Below are 20434 nucleotides of genomic sequence, written 5' to 3'. Positions count from 1 at the left end.
TATTTCCCCGCAACTGCTGGTGGCACTGTTTTCTTGTTTGGAAACTGTAGTAAGAGTCGGAGAAGAAGAAGAAGAAGAAGAAGAGTGCCATCGCGGAGCTGTTTCCGGTGCTACGCGTAAACAAAGCCTGTTAGCGGCTCCGTTAGCGGCTTCGTGAGGACGGACCGGCGGAAATCAGAATCCGCGGATTCGGTTACGAGAAAGTGGGTGATGGAGTGAGCAGAGCCGGCGGGATGTCCATGGAAGACCCGTTCTTCGTCGTCAAAGGGTCAGAACCGCGTCGCTAACACAGGGCTAGCAGCTAACATTAGCCTGCGGACAGGTGATAGCTGATCCATAATCGATCTGATCGTTGATCTGTTTCCGTCAATAGTGAGACCGACGTGTGTGCCGGAGCAGATTCACGGCAACTAACGTGCTAACGTTAACATAAACGTGTCTTCACAGTTAGTTTATTAGCATGTTAGCCTGTTAGCTTTGTGTGTTTTTTATCAGATTAAAGTTTTAGGAGGTGTTTTAGACAGTCTGTGTGTACCACGATGATGATGATGAGAAAGAGTGAGAGACTCTATTTAGATCAAATTTACCAGCTTCTGTTTGGAGCAGGTGGAATGAAGCTGAAACAGCAACAATTAAAATAATATAATAATAACATTTGGATAGGCGACAGAGAATTAATGAATGAGTGGGTGAATAATAATAATATTGTTATTAATAGTAATGATGACATTTCCAGATAGGTGTATGTTTATCAGAGAGTCACAGACCTCCTGTATGTTGTGGAGGTGAAGCAGTTTGTGCAGCAGGCGAGATCAGGATGATCCGTGGTGGAGAACACTTTGTGCACTGGCTTCGTTTCCACCACAGCTTTATAGTGTCTGCAGCCAATCGCAGAACGCTCTCCTGATCACTTTCTATGGTCTCTTGGTGTCTCCAACTTTTATGATGCTCCTCCTCAGTGATCTGTGAGGGGTGTGGTGTGTGTTCTCTCATGATGTTCCCAATGAATCCCAAAGTGAACTGTGTCTCCTTGAACGTATAAACCACCACACAGCAGCAACTGCATCATGTTAAATGAAAGTGACCTCCATGATGATTGTATAATACACTGTGCAAACTTCAGAGGCTTAAGACGTTTTCACCTCTGATCTCAGGTGGGCGAGGCTGGCCTCTCAAGCACCTTAATCACTTGTCACATGAGGGAACACCTGTATCTCCTCCTGATTCACACACAGGACCACAGCTTGTGCTTATATCGCTTCTGATTTCAGCCTGTTTGAACGTTACAGATGAGATGTTTGATTTTATTGATCAGTGATATATAACCTGTTTACAGGTGTAACATTACTTCACCCTAATAGGTTCCTTTCTATAAGTAGCTTTTTGTTTTGACATAATCAGTTCCTTCACATGTTTTCTTCTTTTTTATATTTTGCATGGAGAATGGGGGACATGGCAGAGTACAGATAGTGAGCCATGTGATTTTAAAAACATTTTGATTCCTTGGCTCTGTAAAATAACAACCGGGTGGCTGTGCAGATTTGACTGAAATTGTTGCTGGACATTTAAACACTGATCAGTAAACGATCCATAAAGTTGACCCTCCAGTTTTGTATTTATTTAGTTTTCCAGTTACCTTACGTCACATGAAAACACCCTGCAGCAGATAGACCTGGTTCTGTTTCTGGTTTGTGCTATTAAGGTTCCTCTGAAGCTCAACTTCACCTGTTTGTTTTTTTGTTTTTGTTTTGTTTTTTTAGCGAGGTGCAGAAAGCAGTCAACGCTGCTCAGAGCCTCCATCATAGATGGAGCGAACTGATGGTGGAGGGAGGCGGAGCCTCCAAGGAGGAGATAGACTGGACGACCAATGAGCTGAGGAACAGCCTGCGCTCCATCGAGTGGGACCTAGAGGACCTTGACGAGACAATCAATATCCTTCAAATGTGAAGCCAGCAGAAACACGCACAGGTGTATATACAGGCGTACTGGAAAGGTGAATACAGTTTTATGATTAGAGCATCTGATATTGGCTGATTCGTTCAGCTGTGGAAAAAGAAAGAATGAAGAAGAAGAGGAGATGTGTATCACCTCAAAACCCTGGACAGTGAAGACAGTTTTGTTTGTAAATCTTCACATAGACCTGGTGCACAAGGTGAGATGGAGCAATTTGATTGGTTCATAAATGGTTAGAGTCTGTTTGATGACAATTTAATGAAGAAGAGGAGGGTTAACAGACTCCTCCCCTCCCACTGCATCTGAAGCTGCTGATTGACACCCGTTTCCTCGTACATGCTGAGAGCAGATCAATCAATTAGTAATCATTAATTACATATTTACAAACACTGAAATTGGCTCCAATCAATCACTGATTGTGAAGACAGAGTAAGTGATCGTGTTGAATTTATTAGAACAGGTCCCTCTTCTATGGAACCAGCTTCTAGTTTTGATTCAGGAGACAGACACTATTTCTACTTTTAAGATTAGGGTTAGGCTTCAAACTTTTCTTTTTGCTTCTCTGGCTCTGTTCCACAGCATGGTTCTGTCTTCATCCCCTCATCCCTAACTGATCTCTCAGAAGGCCACCCCTCACTGAGCATGGTTCTGCTGGAGGTTTCCTTCTGTTAAAAGGAAGAAACCTCCACCTTTCTACTGTCGCCAAGTGCGTGCACATAGGTCGTCTGATTGTTGGGTTTTTTTCAGTTTTCTCGGGCCTTTACCTAACCTAACACTATAAAGCAACTGTTGTTGTGATTTTTCGTCATTAACTTCAGCTAATATATTAAAATGTGTTTCTTATTTTGTTAAATATGCTCTCTGAGCTGAACTAGGTTTTACTTTCATCTTTAGCATGCATTAGGGGGCTACATGCCACCCCTGAGTTGAGGTCACGTCACCAACATTGTCATTATGTAACATGTTTTATATGAAAATAAGATAATTCTTCTTAACGGTAAGTTTACGTATTGTCGAGTCGAACCCAAAGAAGTTCAACCTGGATGCTGCCGAGCTGTCTAAGAGGAAGGCCTTCATCAACAGCATGCGGGTTGCCGTCAAGGTAACTTTATTGACAACAGGAGATCAATGGCTCAGACAGAAGGACCCAGTCATATTCTAATAATTTACAAGGTAGATCGTTCAGGTGATTGATTACCTGAGATGTCCAGAATTGATCGATTTGATTTGCTGCTGTGTTTGTTTTGCAGGAAATGAAAGCTCAGATGTCGATTCCACCTGCTGCTTCTGACCGAAAGAACAAACAGGTAACTGTCACACCTGCCTACGGGTGATCCATTACCCGAGACTGCAGAACCTTCAGGGCACCACAAGATCTCAGTTGGATCCTCTTGGGGTCCTCCTGTATACCTGGTCTTGGTGCACGTGTAACTGTTGTTGTGACCTTCAGGCTCTGCTGGGTGAACGTGGTGCTCAGGGCCCCATATGGCAGCCTGGTGCAGATAAGTACAGCCGACTGGACCACCAGCTACAGAACGCTAACTCTCAGATCATCGAGGAACAGCAGGTCCAGCAGCAGGTACAAGAACACCTGAGAAACCTAAACAAGTTTTCCACCTTTACAATGCCGCTAAAGTGTTTCCTGTCTCTGGTAGCTGATTGCGGAGCAGCAGGATGAGCAGCTGGAACTTGTGTCGGGAACCATCGGAGTCCTGAAGAACATGTCGGAGCGAATCGGCATGGAGCTGGATGAGCAGGCCGTGTAAGAACCGAGTGTAGTAAGAGGGGTGGGTGGGAACGTCATGTGACTACAAAATGTCAGAGTGGTAAAGGTGATTCGGTAAACTAAAGTTCCTGTGATCCCTATGTCGGTGCTTTCTCAAAGGCATTATGTTTGTTTTTGTTGTTGTGTTTTTTTTTATGTGACGATTAAAGGTCACTTCCTGTTCTTGCTCCTCACCATAGCGGCTCATTGTCTGCTCTTTTGTATATGAAAAAGCTTCAGACAGCTTTTAGTTTCTGATATAGTAATTTCCAAATAAAATTTAATTGAACTGGAACTTTATTTGGCCTGTAATAAGCAAAGAGGTGAGGGGGGAGTGGAGGCACCTGTCAGAGACTTACTGATGTCCTTCCTGCAGGATGTTGGATGACTTTGGCCATGAGATGGACAACACTCAGTCCAAACTGGACAACGTAATGAAGAAGCTCGCCAAGGTGTCCCACATGACCAGCGGTAATCTGCCCAACAGCACATGAAACAAGATATGAGTTAACTCAGAGGGGTGGGCAGGGTTTTAGATGTTCAGAGCTGATGAATCAGAAATGATCAATTAGGGCAGGAAATTTTGTAGCTTTAAGCTGATTTGGATTTATTGATGATGATGATGGAATTATTGATCTTGCTGTAGTTCTTCCCTCTGCGGATTGAACTGAGCTGGAGTCAGTGTGACTACCTGTATTAATGAGGTGCACTCACCTGTACTCATCTTATTAACTCTGTGTGTTTGCAGATCGTCGTCAGTGGTGTGCCATCGGCGTGCTGCTTACCATCCTCTTCATCATCATTCTCCTTTTCTTTATACTCTGATCAATGCCTCCACCTATCGACATGAAATCTTAATCCCGTTTACTGGACTCCATTTATACTCTACTGAACATTCTTTGGACTGTGCTGAACTTTATTTAGACTCTAATGGACTCTTCCTGCTGATCGGGAGTGAACAGCACTTTTGGTTCCTTGAGTGTTTAACTGTTAGAACCACCTCAGAGGTCAAAGGTCATGTTTGGTGTGGTTTTGATTGGTTGTTCTTTTTATTTAAAACTGAAAATAACAAGTTTCACTCGAGTTTAATGTGGACTTATTCTGCTCCTTTGCACAGTAGCTTTGCGTGAGTCACAGCTCAAAGTAATCCTTCTTTTATTTGATACTAGGCCTTGGTGCAGCCCCTCAATTTATCCTCCAACACTTCAAGACAGTCTTATTGGCTGCCCCTCATAAACAGAAGGTATGAACAGCAGGTGGGTGGGGCTTCTATCCTCTCTCTGTGGCATCTTCCAGATTCAAGAATAGAAAAAATGTTGAGAGCAGTCTGAGCTCTTGGCTCACAGGGAAAACTATATCCTCCTGAGAAACAAGGAAAAAGGAATCTTTTTGTGATTTCCTTCCTTTTTGGAGCTAAAAGAGGCCACCCAGACACATGAGATCTCAATGGAAAGCCCAGGATGTCCTCTATTTAGTACGTCAGGACTTAGTAGGGTAGAACAAATAATTCAAAACATATAGACCAAAAACAAATGTACATTAGAGAGGAAATGATGAATAGGCTGGTTCTCAGGAGGGTATGCACTGTGACCTAATTATTAGAAACTTTAATACAAACATCCGTCACAGGAGCAGGAGACACACGACAGGAAGTGAGGAGAGCAGGTCCACTTTAAAGACACTTTTATCCAGTTGTGTTGAATACTAATTTTAATTTAACTCACATTTAGTTCAGTTCAAACTGGTTTAGTTCAGTTTGAACTTCATGGCAGTACTTTACAGCTAAAGTAGAAACACTAAAATTCCTGTTTTGTTTTTTGACTGAAACCGTTTTATTTTGTTGTCTTTTTTATTTCTGTTTCCTGTATTTATCACATGTGCAGCATATTGAGTGACTTATTGACCTGTGGATGACTTCCTGTGGCTCCTTTAGTGTACTATTCTGAAGGCTGGTGAGCAAGTTAGTTAAAACATGAAAATGGATGACGGCAGCAACAGCCAGTCACATTGTCCTAGATATCGGGTTTATGGTACGGCGTGACGGTGGCAATTCTCCTGGGGCCGCTAAAATGTTTCCTGAATAAATGATCTCAGTGTTCTGATGTCTGACTGAAACGCAAAACAAACTGAAATAAAGATTGTGACAAACCTAAAATTTCACCTGCTTTTACACTAAAGATTAACCAGACTGCTCATGTTTCCGCAAAACTTTATTCCTCACACTAAACAAGAATAAATAATGAGTGTCCGAATGGAGAAAGCTGTTACAGATCAGTGATTGATAAAAGTATTATCTGGTGACCGATGGTATGATATGTCTCGAGCTTTTTTTTTTTTTTATTCAATAAAGAAAAGAAAAGAAAACAGACTTTGACCATTTGATTAAGGTACATTTTAATCCAGTCTGACTGATTTCAATTATTGACCAATGAGTTTTTCACTTTGAATAATTTTCTTTTGGCAGGTTCCAGCTTGTTTTTAAACAATATTTTTCTTTTTCTTTAACAAAAGCAAAACAAACACAGACAAAATAAAAAACCAAGCTACTTCATGAAAAAAAACCAATAATATTATTAATATAATAATAAAATAAAATTGAAAAAACAAAAAAACAGTATCAGCTCAGAGGACAAATACTGCATGGCATTAAACAAATATTCACACCAGCAAGTCAAAGTGATTTAACAGGAAACAAGAAGCTTCTCATCATGAGAAAGTGTAAGACATAGACTGCAGTTTTGCTTTAACTCTGTTACTGCCATAAACAGGTGAGTCAGGTTCAGTGTCGGCAACTGGTTCTTCAGTCAGGCAGTGTGGTTGTCACTCTGAACGTGTCCTCTGGTGTCGAAGGACCCGAATGGTGACAGACTGGTTCTTGATCAGGAGGTTTGTCACCTGGTCCAGACTGAGGCAGGCCACCTTCTCCTCGTTGACTTCCAGGATCTCATCTCCAATAGCCAGCAGGCCAGCATACAGCTTCCCAGTGCTGCTGTTCATGTCTTCTATATACACACCTGTAATGTACATCAAACTGTTAGTAGTTTGTTGCTCTATAAAAAAAAAAGCCCTCATAAAGCTAGAACGTCTTACTATTTATCACTGATTGAAGAAAAAAAGAACAAGGTTTCTCTTCAGCACTGTAGCCAGGCTGACAAGAAGTCAGAGCACTGTTGAGCCAACCATTCCTTTAACATTAACTAGTAATGACTTCATGAACTTCTTCACAAATAAAATGTTAACTATTGCAAAACAAAATTATTCATAACATACACAGCTACTTTCAATACTGTTGATATTTATTTAGAGTTTTTATTTTTATTTTTCTAACTTTATTTCAATAATTACTTCCTCCAAATGATCAGCATGTCTTTAGACCCCATTCCTAAAAGACTGCTCAAAGCTGGCAGTAGTTAAACCGTTACTTAAAAAGTCATCACTTGACCCAGCTGTCTTAGCTAAATATAAGTCAATCTCCAACCTTCATTTCACCTAAATTGTTTTTGAAAGAGTAGTTGCCAAACAGCCAAATGATTATCTGCAGAGGAATCTTTTATTTCAAGAGTTTCAGTCAGGTTTCAGAGTTCCTCACAGTACAGAGACAGCTTTAGTGGAGGTTATAAATGATCTTCTTATGGCCTCTGGTGTTGTATGTTATTCATCCTTGACCTTGGACTCACATATAAAATTGATCTCCCATTCCTGTTTCTTCCATTTAAGGAACATTTTTAAATTGCAAGCTATAGTTGCCTCCTCTGAAATGAAGAAAATTGTTCATGCATTTGTATCATCACACTTAGATTATTGAAATGCTCTCTTTATGGGCATGGACAAATTATCTCTGTTATGCCTCCAAGCAATAATGAATGCTGCAGCCAGACTCCTGAAACACTCTGGGATGCCAGCTCACATTACCTGCATTTTATTTTCTTTACATTGGGTCCCAGTTGACTTTAGAATTCATTTTAAAATTCTCACACTTACATGGAAAGAATTATTAACCCCTCTATAAAAATGTAGTTTTTTTCTTTATTTAAACAGTGTAAGGAATGTTTAACACAAGTCTTCCAAACATTGTAGTTTTATTTGTGATGCTTACATACACTCAATCTGTTACATTTTTTGACCTATAGTTTTCGGCATAGTTTTTGTCGATAACCGTTTTTTTTCCTGACAATACAACATGGTAATTAATTAAAAACTGATGCACAAGGACAAAAACTATGATGAAATGTATTTATACTTTTGAAAAAAATAAATAAAAATGAGATCCAATCAGAACAAATTAAATTGTGTGGAAAGGCGGGACAAATGTGGCAGTGATCCAATCCTTGTGCAGTTGTTTAATGCAGTGTCATTTTCCTGGAGTACATCCAGGAAACTTCAAGCTGCATGGTGCAAGGAACAGCTGTGACTGGCTCATCAGGCAGTGATGTGCTTTGTGATCTATTGGTGGTGCCGCACGCTCATTTCATTGTGGGAACTGTCATTTTCTACATTACTGTCACTGTTCCACAGCAGGACAATAAAGTCCCCAGATAGAATCTCCCTGACCCCAGCATATTAGTGAGTCGATATATTTAGTAATGTGAGTAGTATTTAAGATGATATCAGTAGTATCAGTGGGGCGATCGTGGCTCAAGAGTTGGGAGTTCGCCTTGTAATCGAAAGGTTGCCGGTTCGACAGTCTCGGTCGTTGTGTCCTTGGGCAAGACACTTCACCTACTGCCTACTGGTGTTGGCCAGAAAGGCTGATGGCGTGATATGGCAGCCTCGCTTCTGTCAGTCTGCCCCAGGGCAGCTGTGGCTACAACTGTAGCTTGCCTCCACCAGTGTGTGAATGTGTGGGTGGATGACTGGGTGTGTAAAGCGCTTTGGGGTCCCTAGGGGGACTAGTAAAAGCGCTATACAAATACAGGCCATTTACCATTTAGTAAGGTGAAAAATACTTATATATATTAAGTATTAGGGGAAGTGTCGGTAGAGTTAGTACCAGTGTCACGTCGTCCTCTTCCTCTGCTGATGATGAAGCCAAACGTCTGACCCACTGGTCGCTTAAGCTCCAATAAAAATGTCCCATCAGGGCAAATCTGAAGAATCCGCCCAACAGAGCAAACTGAAGAGGGACAACTGATGTCTTCGACGCCAAGACTACCAGGTAAGGACCTGAGAGACAAACAGGTGGGTAGGCTGTGATGGGCTGGTCTGAGTATCAGGGTAGAAAAGAGAAGTGTGTGTCTTACTGTTCAGCAGCTGGTTTATAGTTCGCAGAACGATCTTTCTTCTTCTTCAGCTCCAAAGATGACTTTCTTGACTGGAAAAGTGGTACTTCCTGCTGAACAGACAGGAAACAGATAGGTTAAAGAAGTAGTCTCACCATATATATATATATATATATAAAAACACCCAGCACGCCCCTGCGGGCGGTTTATCCTTCAAGCTCGGGTCCTCTACCAGAGGCCTGGGAGCTTGAGGGTCCTGCGCAGTATCTTAGCTGTTCCCAGGACTGCGCTCTTCTGGACAGAGATCTCCGATGTTATTCCCGGGATCTGCTGGAGCCACTCGCCTAGCTTGGGAGTCACCGCACCTAGTGCTCCGATTACCACGGGGACCACCGTTACCTTCACCCTCCACATCCTCTCGAGCTCTTCTCTGAGCCCTTGGTATTTCTCCAGCTTCTCGTGTTCCTTCTTCCTGATATTGCTGTCATTCGGAACCGCTACATCGATCACTACGGCCGTCTTCTTCTGTTTGTCTACCACCACTATGTCCGGTTGGTTAGCCACCACCATTTTGTCCGTCTGTATCTGGAAGTCCCACAGGATCTTAGCTCGGTCATTCTCCACCACCCTTGGGGGCATCTCCCATTTTGACCTCGGGACTTCTAGGTTATACTCGGCACAGATGTTCCTGTACACTATGCCGGCCACTTGGTTATGGCGTTCCATGTATGCCTTGCCTGCTAGCATCTTGCACCCTGCTGTTATGTGCTGGATTGTCTCTGGGGCATCTTTACACAGCCTGCACCTGGGGTCTTGCCTGGTGTGATAGACCCCAGCCTCTATGGATCTTGTACTCAGAGCTTGTTCTTGTGCTGCCATGATTAGTGCCTCTGTGCTGTCTTTCAGTCCAGCTTTGTCCAGCCACTGGTAGGATTTCTGGATATCAGCCACCTCCTCTATCTGCCGGTGGTACATACCGTGCAGGGGCCTGTCCTTCCATGATGGTTCCTCGTCTCCCTCCTCTTTCTTGGGTTTCTGCTGCCTGAGGTATTCACTGAGCACTCGGTCAGTTGGGGCCATCTTCCCAATGTATTCTTGGATGTTCCTTGTCTCATCCTGGACTGTGGTGCTGACACTCACCAGTCCCCGGCCCCCTTCCTTCCGCTTAGCGTACAGCCTCAGGGTGCTGGACTTGGGGTGAAACCCTCCATGCATGGTCAGGAGCTTTCTTGTCTTTATGTCAGTGGCTTCTATCTCCTCCTTTGGCCAGCCTATTACCCCAGCAGGGTACCTGATCACGGGCAGGGCGTATGTGTTGATGGCCCGGATCTTGTTCTTACCATTCAGCTGACTCCTCAGGACTTGCCTGACCCTCTGCAGGTACTTGGTGGTTGCAGCCTTTCTAGCGGCCTCTTCATGGTTCCCATTTGCCTGCGGGATCCCCAGGTACTTGTAACTGTCCTCTATGTCTGCAATGTTGCCTTCTGGTAGTTCAATCCCCTCAGTTCTGACTACCTTCCCTCTCTTTGTTACCATCCGACTACACTTCTCCAGTCCGAACGACATTCCAATGTCATTGCTGTATAGCCTGGTAGTGTGGATCAGTGAATCGATGTCTCGTTCACTCTTGGCATACAGCTTGATGTCATCCATGTACAGGAGGTGGCTGACAACTGCTCCGTTCCGTAGTCGGTATCCGTAGCCAGTCTTGTTAATGATCTCACTGAGGGGGTTCAGGCCTATGCAGAACAGCAGTGGGGACAGAGCATCTCCTTGGTAGATCCCGCACTTGATGGTAACTTGTGCTATGGGCTTGGAGTTGGCCTCTAGTGTTGTACGCCACATCCCCATTGAGTTCCTGATGAAGGCTCTTAGGGTCCCATTGATCTTGTACAATTCTAGGCATTCCAGTATCCAGCTGTGGGGCATTGAGTCATAGGCCTTCTTGTAATCAATCCAGGCAGTGCACAGGTTGGTCAGTCTGGTCTTGCAGTCTCGGCTGATTGTTCTGTCTACCAGTAGCTGGTGTTTTGCACCTCTGGTATTCTTGCCAATTCCTTTCTGTGTCCCGCTCATGTATTGACCCATGTGCCTGTTCATCTTAGCCGATATGATGCCTGACAGGAGCTTCCATGTAGTACTGAGGCAGGTTATTGGTCGGTAGTTGGAGGGGACCGGTCCCTTCTTGGGGTCCTTGGGGATCAGGACCGTCCGGCCTTCAGTTAGCCATTCCGGGTGTCTCTCGTTAACTAGCAGCTGGTTCATTTGTGCTGCCAGACGCTCGTGGAGTGCAGTCAGCTTCTTCAGCCAGTAGGCGTGAACCATGTCGGGCCCTGGTGCTGTCCAACTCTTCATACTGGAGACCCTTTCTTGGATATCTGCCACTGTGATGGTTACTGGACCCTGTTCAGGGAGGTCGCTGTGGTCTGCCATCAGATCCTCTAGCCACTGAGCATTGCCGTTATGGGTTGCGTCCTTCTCCCATATGCTCTTCCAGTATTGCTCCGTCTCCAGCCTTGGTGGTGCTGTTCTCTTATTGTTCCCTTGCCACTGAGAGTACACCTTTGCTGGTTCTGTGGAGAACAGCTGGTTTATTCTCCTGCCTTCTATCTCTCTGGTGTACCTCCTCAAGCGGCTGGCCAAGGCTGTGAGTCTTTGCTTGGCAGTTTCCAAGGCCTCAGGTATGGACAGCTTGCTGTATTTCTTAGGCACCTTATTTGTCGCACCTTTCTGCAACTCTGTTAGTTGGCTAACCTCCCTCCGTGCTACTTTGATCTTGCCCTCTAGCCTCCTTCTCCATGGAGGGTACTGCCCCTTGTGGCTGTTCAACTTGTAGCCAAGCATCTCACTGATCACTGCTGCCGTATTGTAGATCAGCTTGTTAGTGTCGGTAATCGTGGTTGTAGGTATTGCCCGTAGTGCTGCATTAACATCATCTAGCAGACCTTCTGAGGGTACTTCACGTAATCTTGGTAACCGGCTACGGGGGATCCAGGTTTCAAGCTTGGCCATGATCCTATTTTTCAGGTCAGTTCCTCTCGCACTCAACGATCCTTCTCCTATCGCACTTGGGGCTATGTACCCAATCTCGGGTGGGGGTGATGATATCTCCCCCCTGACCTGGCGTCCTGACTCCTCCTTGCCGTAGCATTTGTGTTGTACCTCGTCAATCTCTAGCTGTGAGTCCCTTCTTTCGAATGTTGGAACACTGAGCTACTAGTTGTTTCGCTGTCATTGTGGATGTTGGGTATCGAAGAATCCATAGGTCCCTCATCCTATTCATGTAGCCCCTTCCGCCGGGGTTACTTGCGTAGTAGCATTCCAACAACGCCCTGTTTTCGTCCCTTGCCCACCGATGCCTTCTTGTTCCAGTAGCCCACTTTTCGTCAGGGTGCCCTGGTTCCTCAACACCTGACGCGGACCTTGTTGATCCGGGCGACGTCCGAGCCGGCATGCCTTCATATTTATCTGTCTCGCTCATGTCTGCGGTAGGCTTGCTTAGCATAGGGGGTCTAGCCTTAGGACCCTTACTGGATACAGACGCCCCAGGCAGGAATCGAACTTGCGATCCTCTGTTCCAAAGGCGTGTAGTTTAACCACTACGCTATCCAGCTGCTATATATATATATATATATATATGTGTGTATGTATGTATGTATGTATGTATGTATAGATAGATAGATAGATAGATAGATAGATAGATAGATAGATAGATAGATAGATGTATAATTCATGTTCTCACCACACTGAGCGACTCAACAGATAAAGTTTTCTTCACCAGGCTGGAGGAGTTCCTGGAAATTGAGGAGGTGGAGTCAGCGAGGGAGGGGTGGGTTCGCTCATGGGTCCGTGAGCAGAGGCGGTCGAGGCTGCTGGTTCGAGTCCTGCTCAGTGTGACGGTGGAGAAAAAACGTCGCAGAGAAAGACGGGAGGAATCTTCTCTGCTGCTTAAACTGCAACACAGATCAATGAGATCAGCCACATGACACCTCACCTGGAAACACCTGAGATCACAGCTGGATTTAAACAGTGTATTGATCTTTCTGAGTTAACTTCAGTAATTGCTTCCTCTAAATCATCAACGTGTCTTTTAGACCCCATTCCTACAAGACTGTTGAAAGAAGTCCTGCCATTAATTAATGCTTCAATCTTTAACTCATTCACTGCCATTGACGTCTATAGCCGTCAATTGCAGTGAATGAGTCAATGGGTTTAACTCATTCACTGCCAATGGCTGGCAGTGAATGAGTTAATATGATCAATCTATCTCTAATAATCGGCTGTAGTTAAACCATTACTGACCTCTGACCTCTGACAGTGGACTCATCTCTGTACTTGTCCTGCTGGACCTCAGTGCAGTGTTCAATACTGTTGTGACCATAATTTTCTGTTAAAATGATTGATTAGAGCATGCTGTAGGTATTACAGGTACTGCGCTGCAGTGGGTTGTATCATATCTGTCTAATAGACTCCAATTTGTTCATGTAAATGGAGAGTCCTTTTTACACACTAAGGTTAATTGTGGAGGTCCACACATTTACATTATACATTATAGACCTCTCTGCATTGAATCATACTTGTTATTAATCTCTGGCTCTCTTCCACAGCATGTCTTTTATCCTGTCTTGCTGCTCTCACTCCAACCAGTCGCGGCAGATGGCGCCTCCCTCTGCTGGGGTTTCTTCCTGTTAAAAGGGAGTTTTTCCTTCCCGCTGTCGCCAAAGTGCCTGCTCATAGGGGGTCATATGATTGTTGGGTTTTTCTCTGTATGTAATCTACATTACAATATCCGCCTTGAGGCAACTGTTGTGATTTGGTGATGAATAAATAAAATTGAGTTGAATTGAATAGCGGGGATGAGCATGTGATCAAAACACAATTAAACCAAATAAGCGATCAGTTAGGCTGCTGCAACTAAACTCATGAAACACATGAATCCAGGTGTGACGCTCATCTCCTTGACCAGCTGTCAATGAAATCACACAAACTCACTGTGGAGGAAGTGAAACGTCAAGTTGGTGGAGCTCTGCTCTCATTGGCTCTGAGGTGGGCGGGGGATGACTCTCAGCTGTAAACAAATTAGAAATCTAGAGGTTAAGGTGTGTTTAGAGGCGCATGTGATATCATGTGCAGCTCTGCAGTGAACTCTGGAGGCCAAACAAACTGCTCACAGATTAAATAAAATGATTTATGGTAGCCTCATGTTTATGTTTAGAGGTACAACAGAAGGTACAAGGAAGTTCAAGATATCCAGGCTTTTGCTGTGTTAGCTGGCTCAACAAAACTTAAAATCCCAGTCAGAGATGATGGGTGTCAGCATACTGGTTATCAACTTTCTCTGTTAAACTGGGCTTCAGGCTCTGAGTGCGCTCACATAAAAATGGGCATTTCATATGTCTTGTGACTCTTCCTCTGTGAAGGAAATTGCCGTCCCGGGTTTCCTCCGTGGCGTGAGCGATAAGCAGAGTTCTGTCCTTTCCTTCTAAGATTCCTAATTATTTAAAGTAACACTCAGGTATGCCATTCAGCGTGTTAGTACGAGCTCGGGAGCAGCTTGGGAGAACAAGAAAACAGAGACTGCTTTAGGTTGCCTTCCCAATCGACTCAAAGGTTTATTTAGTACATAACAGCTTATATAGATGAAAAAAGGTTCGTGTGTCAGCTTTCCCAGTTCAAACCGGTACAGACCAAATAAGGAAACGTCTTCCTGCCTTGTGAGCAAAGAAGTATCCTGTGTGTAGTTTATCAGCTCAGCTACAATTTATGATCATCCCAGCAAAATACACAGAATACAGAGTTCTTTCATTAGTGAATTCTGAAACAAACCACCTGGCCTTTAACGAGCCTTTTTCTAAGAGATAAGGAAGGGAGGATGGGAGTAAGGAAGTGGTCTCGTCTCTGTGGTGTTTTCGACCTTGGGGTACCAGCCTGTGAGTCTTACACATTAATTCTTGGGTCAGAGAGAAAGAGAAAAACAACTAGTAAATAGGCCTTATTGAGTAACAGTTTTCCTGTATAAAACAATCTTCTGTAAATGCTAACCGTGGTATCAAAATATCATAACACTCTGCACTAAATAATATCTGTGAGTCCTGCCAGTTAGAGCTGGGCGATAGAACGATAACGATATGTATCGCGATATAACTTTGACTCGATAGAGAAATTAAGCTATCGCGATAGACCTCGCCGCTCTTGTCCTCAAGAAAAAAGAAAAAAAAAAAGAAGGTCAGCCAATCCAAATTAAGTAGCGCAGAGCCGAACCAATCACAGCCGCAGCATCACGTCGCGTGACTTGTTACGTACAGCACAAGTGCCAAGCCGCACGTGTGTTTGTTTGGGAAGCAGCCAGCGGGTAATGGAGCCAGTGCGTAATGGAGGAAATGAGTGTGCCGACTAGAAAAATCAACCGAGCGTGACCTTAAGAGAAAACAGATGATGGTTCCAATGCCGGAGAGATTGTCGAACGGAAGAGCCACAGAAGTTCCGTAGTGTGAAGGTATTTCGGCTATTTCAAGTCTGACAAAAAACAGAGTAGCGTGCACTGTAAATTGTGCCGAAAGCAAGTCTGGAAATACAATAAACTGGTGCATGCGTCACACTGTGCGCCACGTTATTGTTTCGGTGAAATGAATTTCTACAATACTGTTACTGTTAATTCTACTCTCTGCAGTGTTTAAATGCTTACATATACACACAGTTACTGTCCGTCCACACATACGACTCGGTTCTGCTTCTATGCCCCAGCTTTGTTTACTTTTTCCCACCGAGGCTTCTAGACTTCTGATTGGCCAACATTTCGGCACGGTTAGGAATCTAGCGCCACCTGCTGCTTTGGCATGTTCATAGCAGCGTTTTCCTTCATTTCTGCCTTTATGTGTGGACGGGATTATTTTTTTAAAACGAAAACGGAAAATCTCCGTTTTCAAAAATACCCGTGTACGTGTGGACGTAGCCTCAGTCTCTGACTGGAAGCGCTAATTCGTCATTCGGCTTTTGTCAGACTAAAGTAACTGTTAAAACTGTTTGAAAAGCTCAGCTATACAACAAGGAGAGATTGAGAATTTCCTTTTAGTTCTCAGTTTATTTGATATTGACAAAAGTTAGTCAGTTTTGTCTGTTCTTCTGTAAAACAAACTAAGATTTATTTTTAGAATTAATATTTTGTTTCTAAGTGGAATTGACAATTTAGTCTGTTTCGTTTGTTCTATTTTGAAACTTAAACGCTTTAGTGGCTGCCTTTTGTGTAGTTTGCAATATTTGCCTTTATTTATCTGAAAAAGTCTCATGTTCCTTAAGTACATCTACCCTGTTGAACTTATTATGGGAAATAAATATTTAAATAAAAACAAGCTGCTGATTATTTCACATTTTACTTGTGAGCAACGGCACATTTAAATCTTACAAATATAGTTATTTGGCTTATATCGTGATAGATATCGTTATCGCCTGAAATGAAAAAAACATATCGTGATATGAAAAAATCTCATATCGCCCAGCTCTACTGCCAGTCCAGTTAGAGCCATTATCAGAAGATGATGATGATAAAAATAGAGATAAAAATCTGTAAAGAACATAAAATTCTAATATAAATAATCTGAGAGACGAACGGTGCAGTAGCTGTTTAATCTGGTGATTTGTGGCACAGAGTGGTAAAATTAAGATCTGAATCGCAGTGAATCCACATTAACATACAAGCTTCCTGTCCCACAGGGTGATTAAGAAGATGTGGAAATCAGATCAGCGTGAATTAATGTAAATTGTTGAACAGTTATGCTTGGTGTGTTTTCTGTGTTTGCAGCAGTGTGAAAGAGACTAAGCAGCAGATCATAATCAAGCAGAACAACATTTAGACATTTTCTGCAACAGCACACAAACACAGGAATGTTCAGTCTGAGCTGCCGCAGCTTCATCGACTGCACATAAAGCTGCACATAAAAGAATCAAAGGAAATTCTTCAGCTGATTTTAAACTCAAACTCTGAACATCACCTGATCCTGACTAGGCGATGCCTTCAGCACCAGTTACTGTGGTGATTTAGCAGGTAAATTTCTTAGCTCAACACAAAGTGTGTAGGCAAATGTTTTTCAGGAGATAAGTTCTCACCTGTTGTGTCTGCGCTCCTCTCTGAGGAGGATGAGGAGTTCTTCATCATGTTGTTCAGATCTTCCTCCACCTCACGCCCTCTCCTCTCCCTAGGCTCAGGCCCCAATTGATGCTCTCTGTGCAGTTTGGGCGGGTGGGTAGTACACAGCCCCATTGAGTGAGGGGCATAGGGGTTGGTTGGCAGGCCAGCGTAGGGCATGGCTTGATGAAAAGTCACCTGGGCTCCATTTAGCTCCACTGATTGCCGTCTCACCTGTGTGTAAGCCCCATCCTTTTCCACACTGGTGACAGAGCCGATGTAGGTCTCTCTGATTGGTTCAGTCCGCAGGTTAAGGTGCTGTCTGTTTAGGCTCCCCCTCTTGTCAGTTCCAGGTGAGTGTTGCCAGAGATTGACTCCGCATCTTATTCCTCTCTCACAGGTGTGATTCTGACCTGCTCTGCTCACCACTGTTCGCCCCCTTGGCTGCTTGCCGACCGCGTGCCCTGCCTCCGCCGTGCCATTGATGTACAGGTTCAAGTCTGGTTTGGACATCACCACACCAACTCCGCAGTTCCCCGTCTGTCTCTTCTGCCGCTGTCGCTCCAGGTAACGAGATTCCGCCTCCTTTTCCGTCTCATCCTCAAACCGCAGACGACGAGTCGGAGATGCTGCTGGCCGCTGCCTGGCCGACGCGGTGTTGGGTTTGCTGCTGGATGAGCCTCCTGAGAGAGGAGCCACACCCCCTGACTGCACCTGATCACATTGCCTCAACCCCAGGCTGAAATAGTGAGACATGTAAAAACTGATTCTTAATGGTTTTAGAGAGAAGGTTAAAAATAAAACTGTAATCTACAAAATCAGATTTGTCAGTGAAGCCTTTATTTAGTATTTATCGATTTTTTTTGTTTCATCATAAAACAATCTTTTTTTGCCTTATTTTTTTTAAAAATAATTTATTATTTTTGTGAAGAAAAATATATTTTAAAAATAACTTCTTTAGTGTTTTGATTTCAGTGTTTGTTTAACCCATTTCTAGTTTTTCCCATTATCTGGTAAAACAAGATTCAGGTGTTTGTCACTAAAGGTAACGGTGACCAGTCAGCTGCTCTGCAGTTAATTTAATCACCAAGTCATAATGATGTAATTAAGAGCACAGAACTAAAGAACAGCTTCTTCATAAAACTGTTTGAGCTTCGTTAGTCAACGTGTGTGTGTGTGTGTATATATTACTCACGGCGTGTGTGTTACTTATGGTGTGTGTGTGTGTGTGTGTGTGTGTGTGTGTGTGTGTGTGTGTGTGTGTGTGTGTGTGTGTGTGTGTTACTCACGGCATGTATGCATGTGTGTATTACTCACAGTGTGTGTGTGTCAGGGGTCAGCAGGCTGTGGTCTCCTCTCAGAGGAAAACAACGACGCTTCATACGAACTCCGTCCTCACACTGCTGCTGCCGCGGCAACCGGTCAACCACAAAGAGGCTGAACACATACACACACGAGGAGGGGTGAAGAGCGAGGATGACATCAGGTGCTCTGATTGGTCAGAGGGACAGAGGAAGGAGGATTACCAGGAGCAGCTGGTCAGGATTAATTAAACTGACGAGCCCACAGACTGTTTACATCAGCACAGTGTGTTTGACCCACTCTGTGGGGACATTTCTGCTTTTTCAGACTTTTGGCCCTCATTATTTTCCAACAGGACAGTAGAAAAGGTTTTGTGCTTTAACAAAAATTAGTTTCCTTCATGTTGTCCTGAAACATGTACAGGTGTGCTGTTCCACCTGTTCTCATGTAATGATCAAGTAATAATCGTGTACTTGTAGCACTGATAGTACTTTTTTATACTTTTAGTTCCTGAGTGTTCATTTGTGAAATGTTGTCAGCCGTCAATACACCTGAGCAGGTAGGGTAGACTGCTGACAGCTGATGTAAATTCACAGTTTTCGGGTTATCTCTACCAGCATGACACACAGCAGAGTCATAACTCTGCAAGAGGCAGGGTTTTTGGTTATCATGGTAACTTCAGGTTTAACTCTATGGTTTCAGGGCTACTAGGGATGCCACCACCTGTTCCCAAGAATTGTTGTATATAGTTTTAAAATACACACACACACACACAGTCTACTCCTAGACAGGCCACTTCTCCTGTTCATCTCCCAGGGGTAGATGTTAAAAAGTTGTATTTTACCTAGAGATAAAAGCTACTTTTTATTAAGATGTTTTACAATCATATTGTACATGAACAATATCAATAAACAGCTATTCTATTCTATTATTTAGGCTAAAAGCATTTCTGAACTTGTTCAGATCATTTATTCTGTGACTATAAAGCTAAAAGTACATGTCTTACAGACACAAAACCCTGGATCACATCTAATTTCCTGCTTGCCATGGACATTTCTCATATCCATGGCAAATTCAGATAAAACTGAGGTTATTGTGGTTGGCCCTAAAAATAGAAATATGGTATCTAACCAGATTCTTACTCTGGATGGCATTACCTTGGCCTCCAGCGACACTGTGTGGAAGTTTGGTGTCGTTTTTGACCAGGATATGCCCTTTAATATGCACATTATACAAATATTTATGACTGCTTTCTTCCATTTGCACAATAGCTCTAAAATTAGAAACATCTTGGCTCAGAGTAATACTGAAAAACTTGTTTATGCATTTATTACTTCCAGGCTGGACTAGTGTAATTTGTTATTGTCAGAATGTCCTAAAAACTCTATGAAAAGCATTCAGTTGGTTTAAAATGCTTCAGCAAGAGTACTGACAGGGACTAGAAACAAATGGCATTTTACTCCCATACTGGCTCTTCACTGGCTGCCTGTTAAATCCAGAATGGATTTAAAATTTAAAATCATTCTCTTCACATACAAGGTCTTGAATAATCAGGCCCATTATTTTATCTTAAAGACTTTATAGTACCATATCACCCCAATACAGCACGTCACTCTCAGACTGCTGGTTTCCCATGATGCAGTGAGCACTTCTCCTGCTCTTACCTCTTTTAACTCACCATGTGCTTTATACACTACTCTCCATTTAACTACGAGTTATCGATCATGTCTTGCTCTCTTCCATAGCATGCCTTTTGTCCTGTCTACGTTCCCTCACCCCCAAGTGGTTGCGGTAGACGGCAGCCCCTCCCAGAGCATGGTTCTGCTGGAGGAGATTTTTGGGGTTTCTCTGTATTATGGGAATGTGTTTAGCCTACAATATTAAATGCTTTGAGTCAACTGTTGTTGTGATTTGGTGCTATATATATATAAAACTAACTTGAATTGAAGTGATGTTAAATATCAACCAAAATAATATATTTATCTGAGCACTAAATCAGATAAAGGTCTGAGAAATCAGACAATACTTTAAGTAAGGCCCATGTTGGACGATAGATAACAACAAATAAAACTA

At 43.3% G+C, this 20434-nt stretch overlaps 2 protein-coding genes across 2 annotated transcripts; one reads left to right on the top strand and one right to left on the bottom strand.

Annotated features, from left to right (window-relative positions):
• The first annotated feature begins 69 nt into the window (after positions 1–69).
• stx6 (syntaxin 6) lies at positions 70–5873 on the top strand. The gene is made up of 8 exons (XM_080879121.1): positions 70–268; positions 1761–1930; positions 2961–3055; positions 3204–3260; positions 3404–3532; positions 3609–3715; positions 4095–4189; positions 4467–5873. The coding sequence occupies exons 1-8, from the start codon at positions 234–236 to the stop codon at positions 4541–4543; spliced, it is 765 nt and encodes a 254-aa protein (XP_080735247.1). The 5' UTR covers positions 70–233; the 3' UTR covers positions 4544–5873.
• A 140-nt stretch (positions 5874–6013) lies between these two features.
• LOC308393717 (uncharacterized protein) lies at positions 6014–19996 on the bottom strand (the record flags this gene model as incomplete). The annotated part of the gene is made up of 8 exons (XM_080877674.1): positions 6014–6732; positions 8709–8881; positions 8959–9050; positions 12680–12890; positions 13930–14005; positions 17041–17798; positions 18377–18496; positions 19965–19996. 8 exons carry the CDS (start codon positions 19994–19996, stop codon positions 6539–6541), a joined length of 1656 nt encoding a protein of 551 aa, XP_080733800.1. The 3' UTR covers positions 6014–6538.
• Positions 19997–20434: the final 438 nt, after the last annotated feature.

This window comes from Rhamphochromis sp. 'chilingali', assembly GCF_963969265.1.
Source record: "Rhamphochromis sp. 'chilingali' genome assembly, chromosome: 3".
Lineage (NCBI taxonomy): Eukaryota > Metazoa > Chordata > Actinopteri > Cichliformes > Cichlidae > Rhamphochromis > Rhamphochromis sp. 'chilingali'.
This window is presented reverse-complemented; position numbering and strand designations above follow the sequence as displayed.

What these genes read in the sequence shown, in the direction of transcription:
- stx6 (XM_080879121.1), top strand. Translation starts at nt 234, where the DNA reads ATGTCCATGGAAGACCCGTTCTTCGTCGTCAAAGG. An exon ending in GGACCTTGACGAGACAATCA is followed by an intron (nt 1,931 to 2,960) that starts ATATCCTTCAAA and finishes CGGTAAGTTTAC; the next exon opens with GTATTGTCGAGTCGAACCCA. An exon ending in AACAGCAGGTCCAGCAGCAG is followed by an intron (nt 3,533 to 3,608) that starts GTACAAGAACAC and finishes TGTCTCTGGTAG; the next exon opens with CTGATTGCGGAGCAGCAGGA.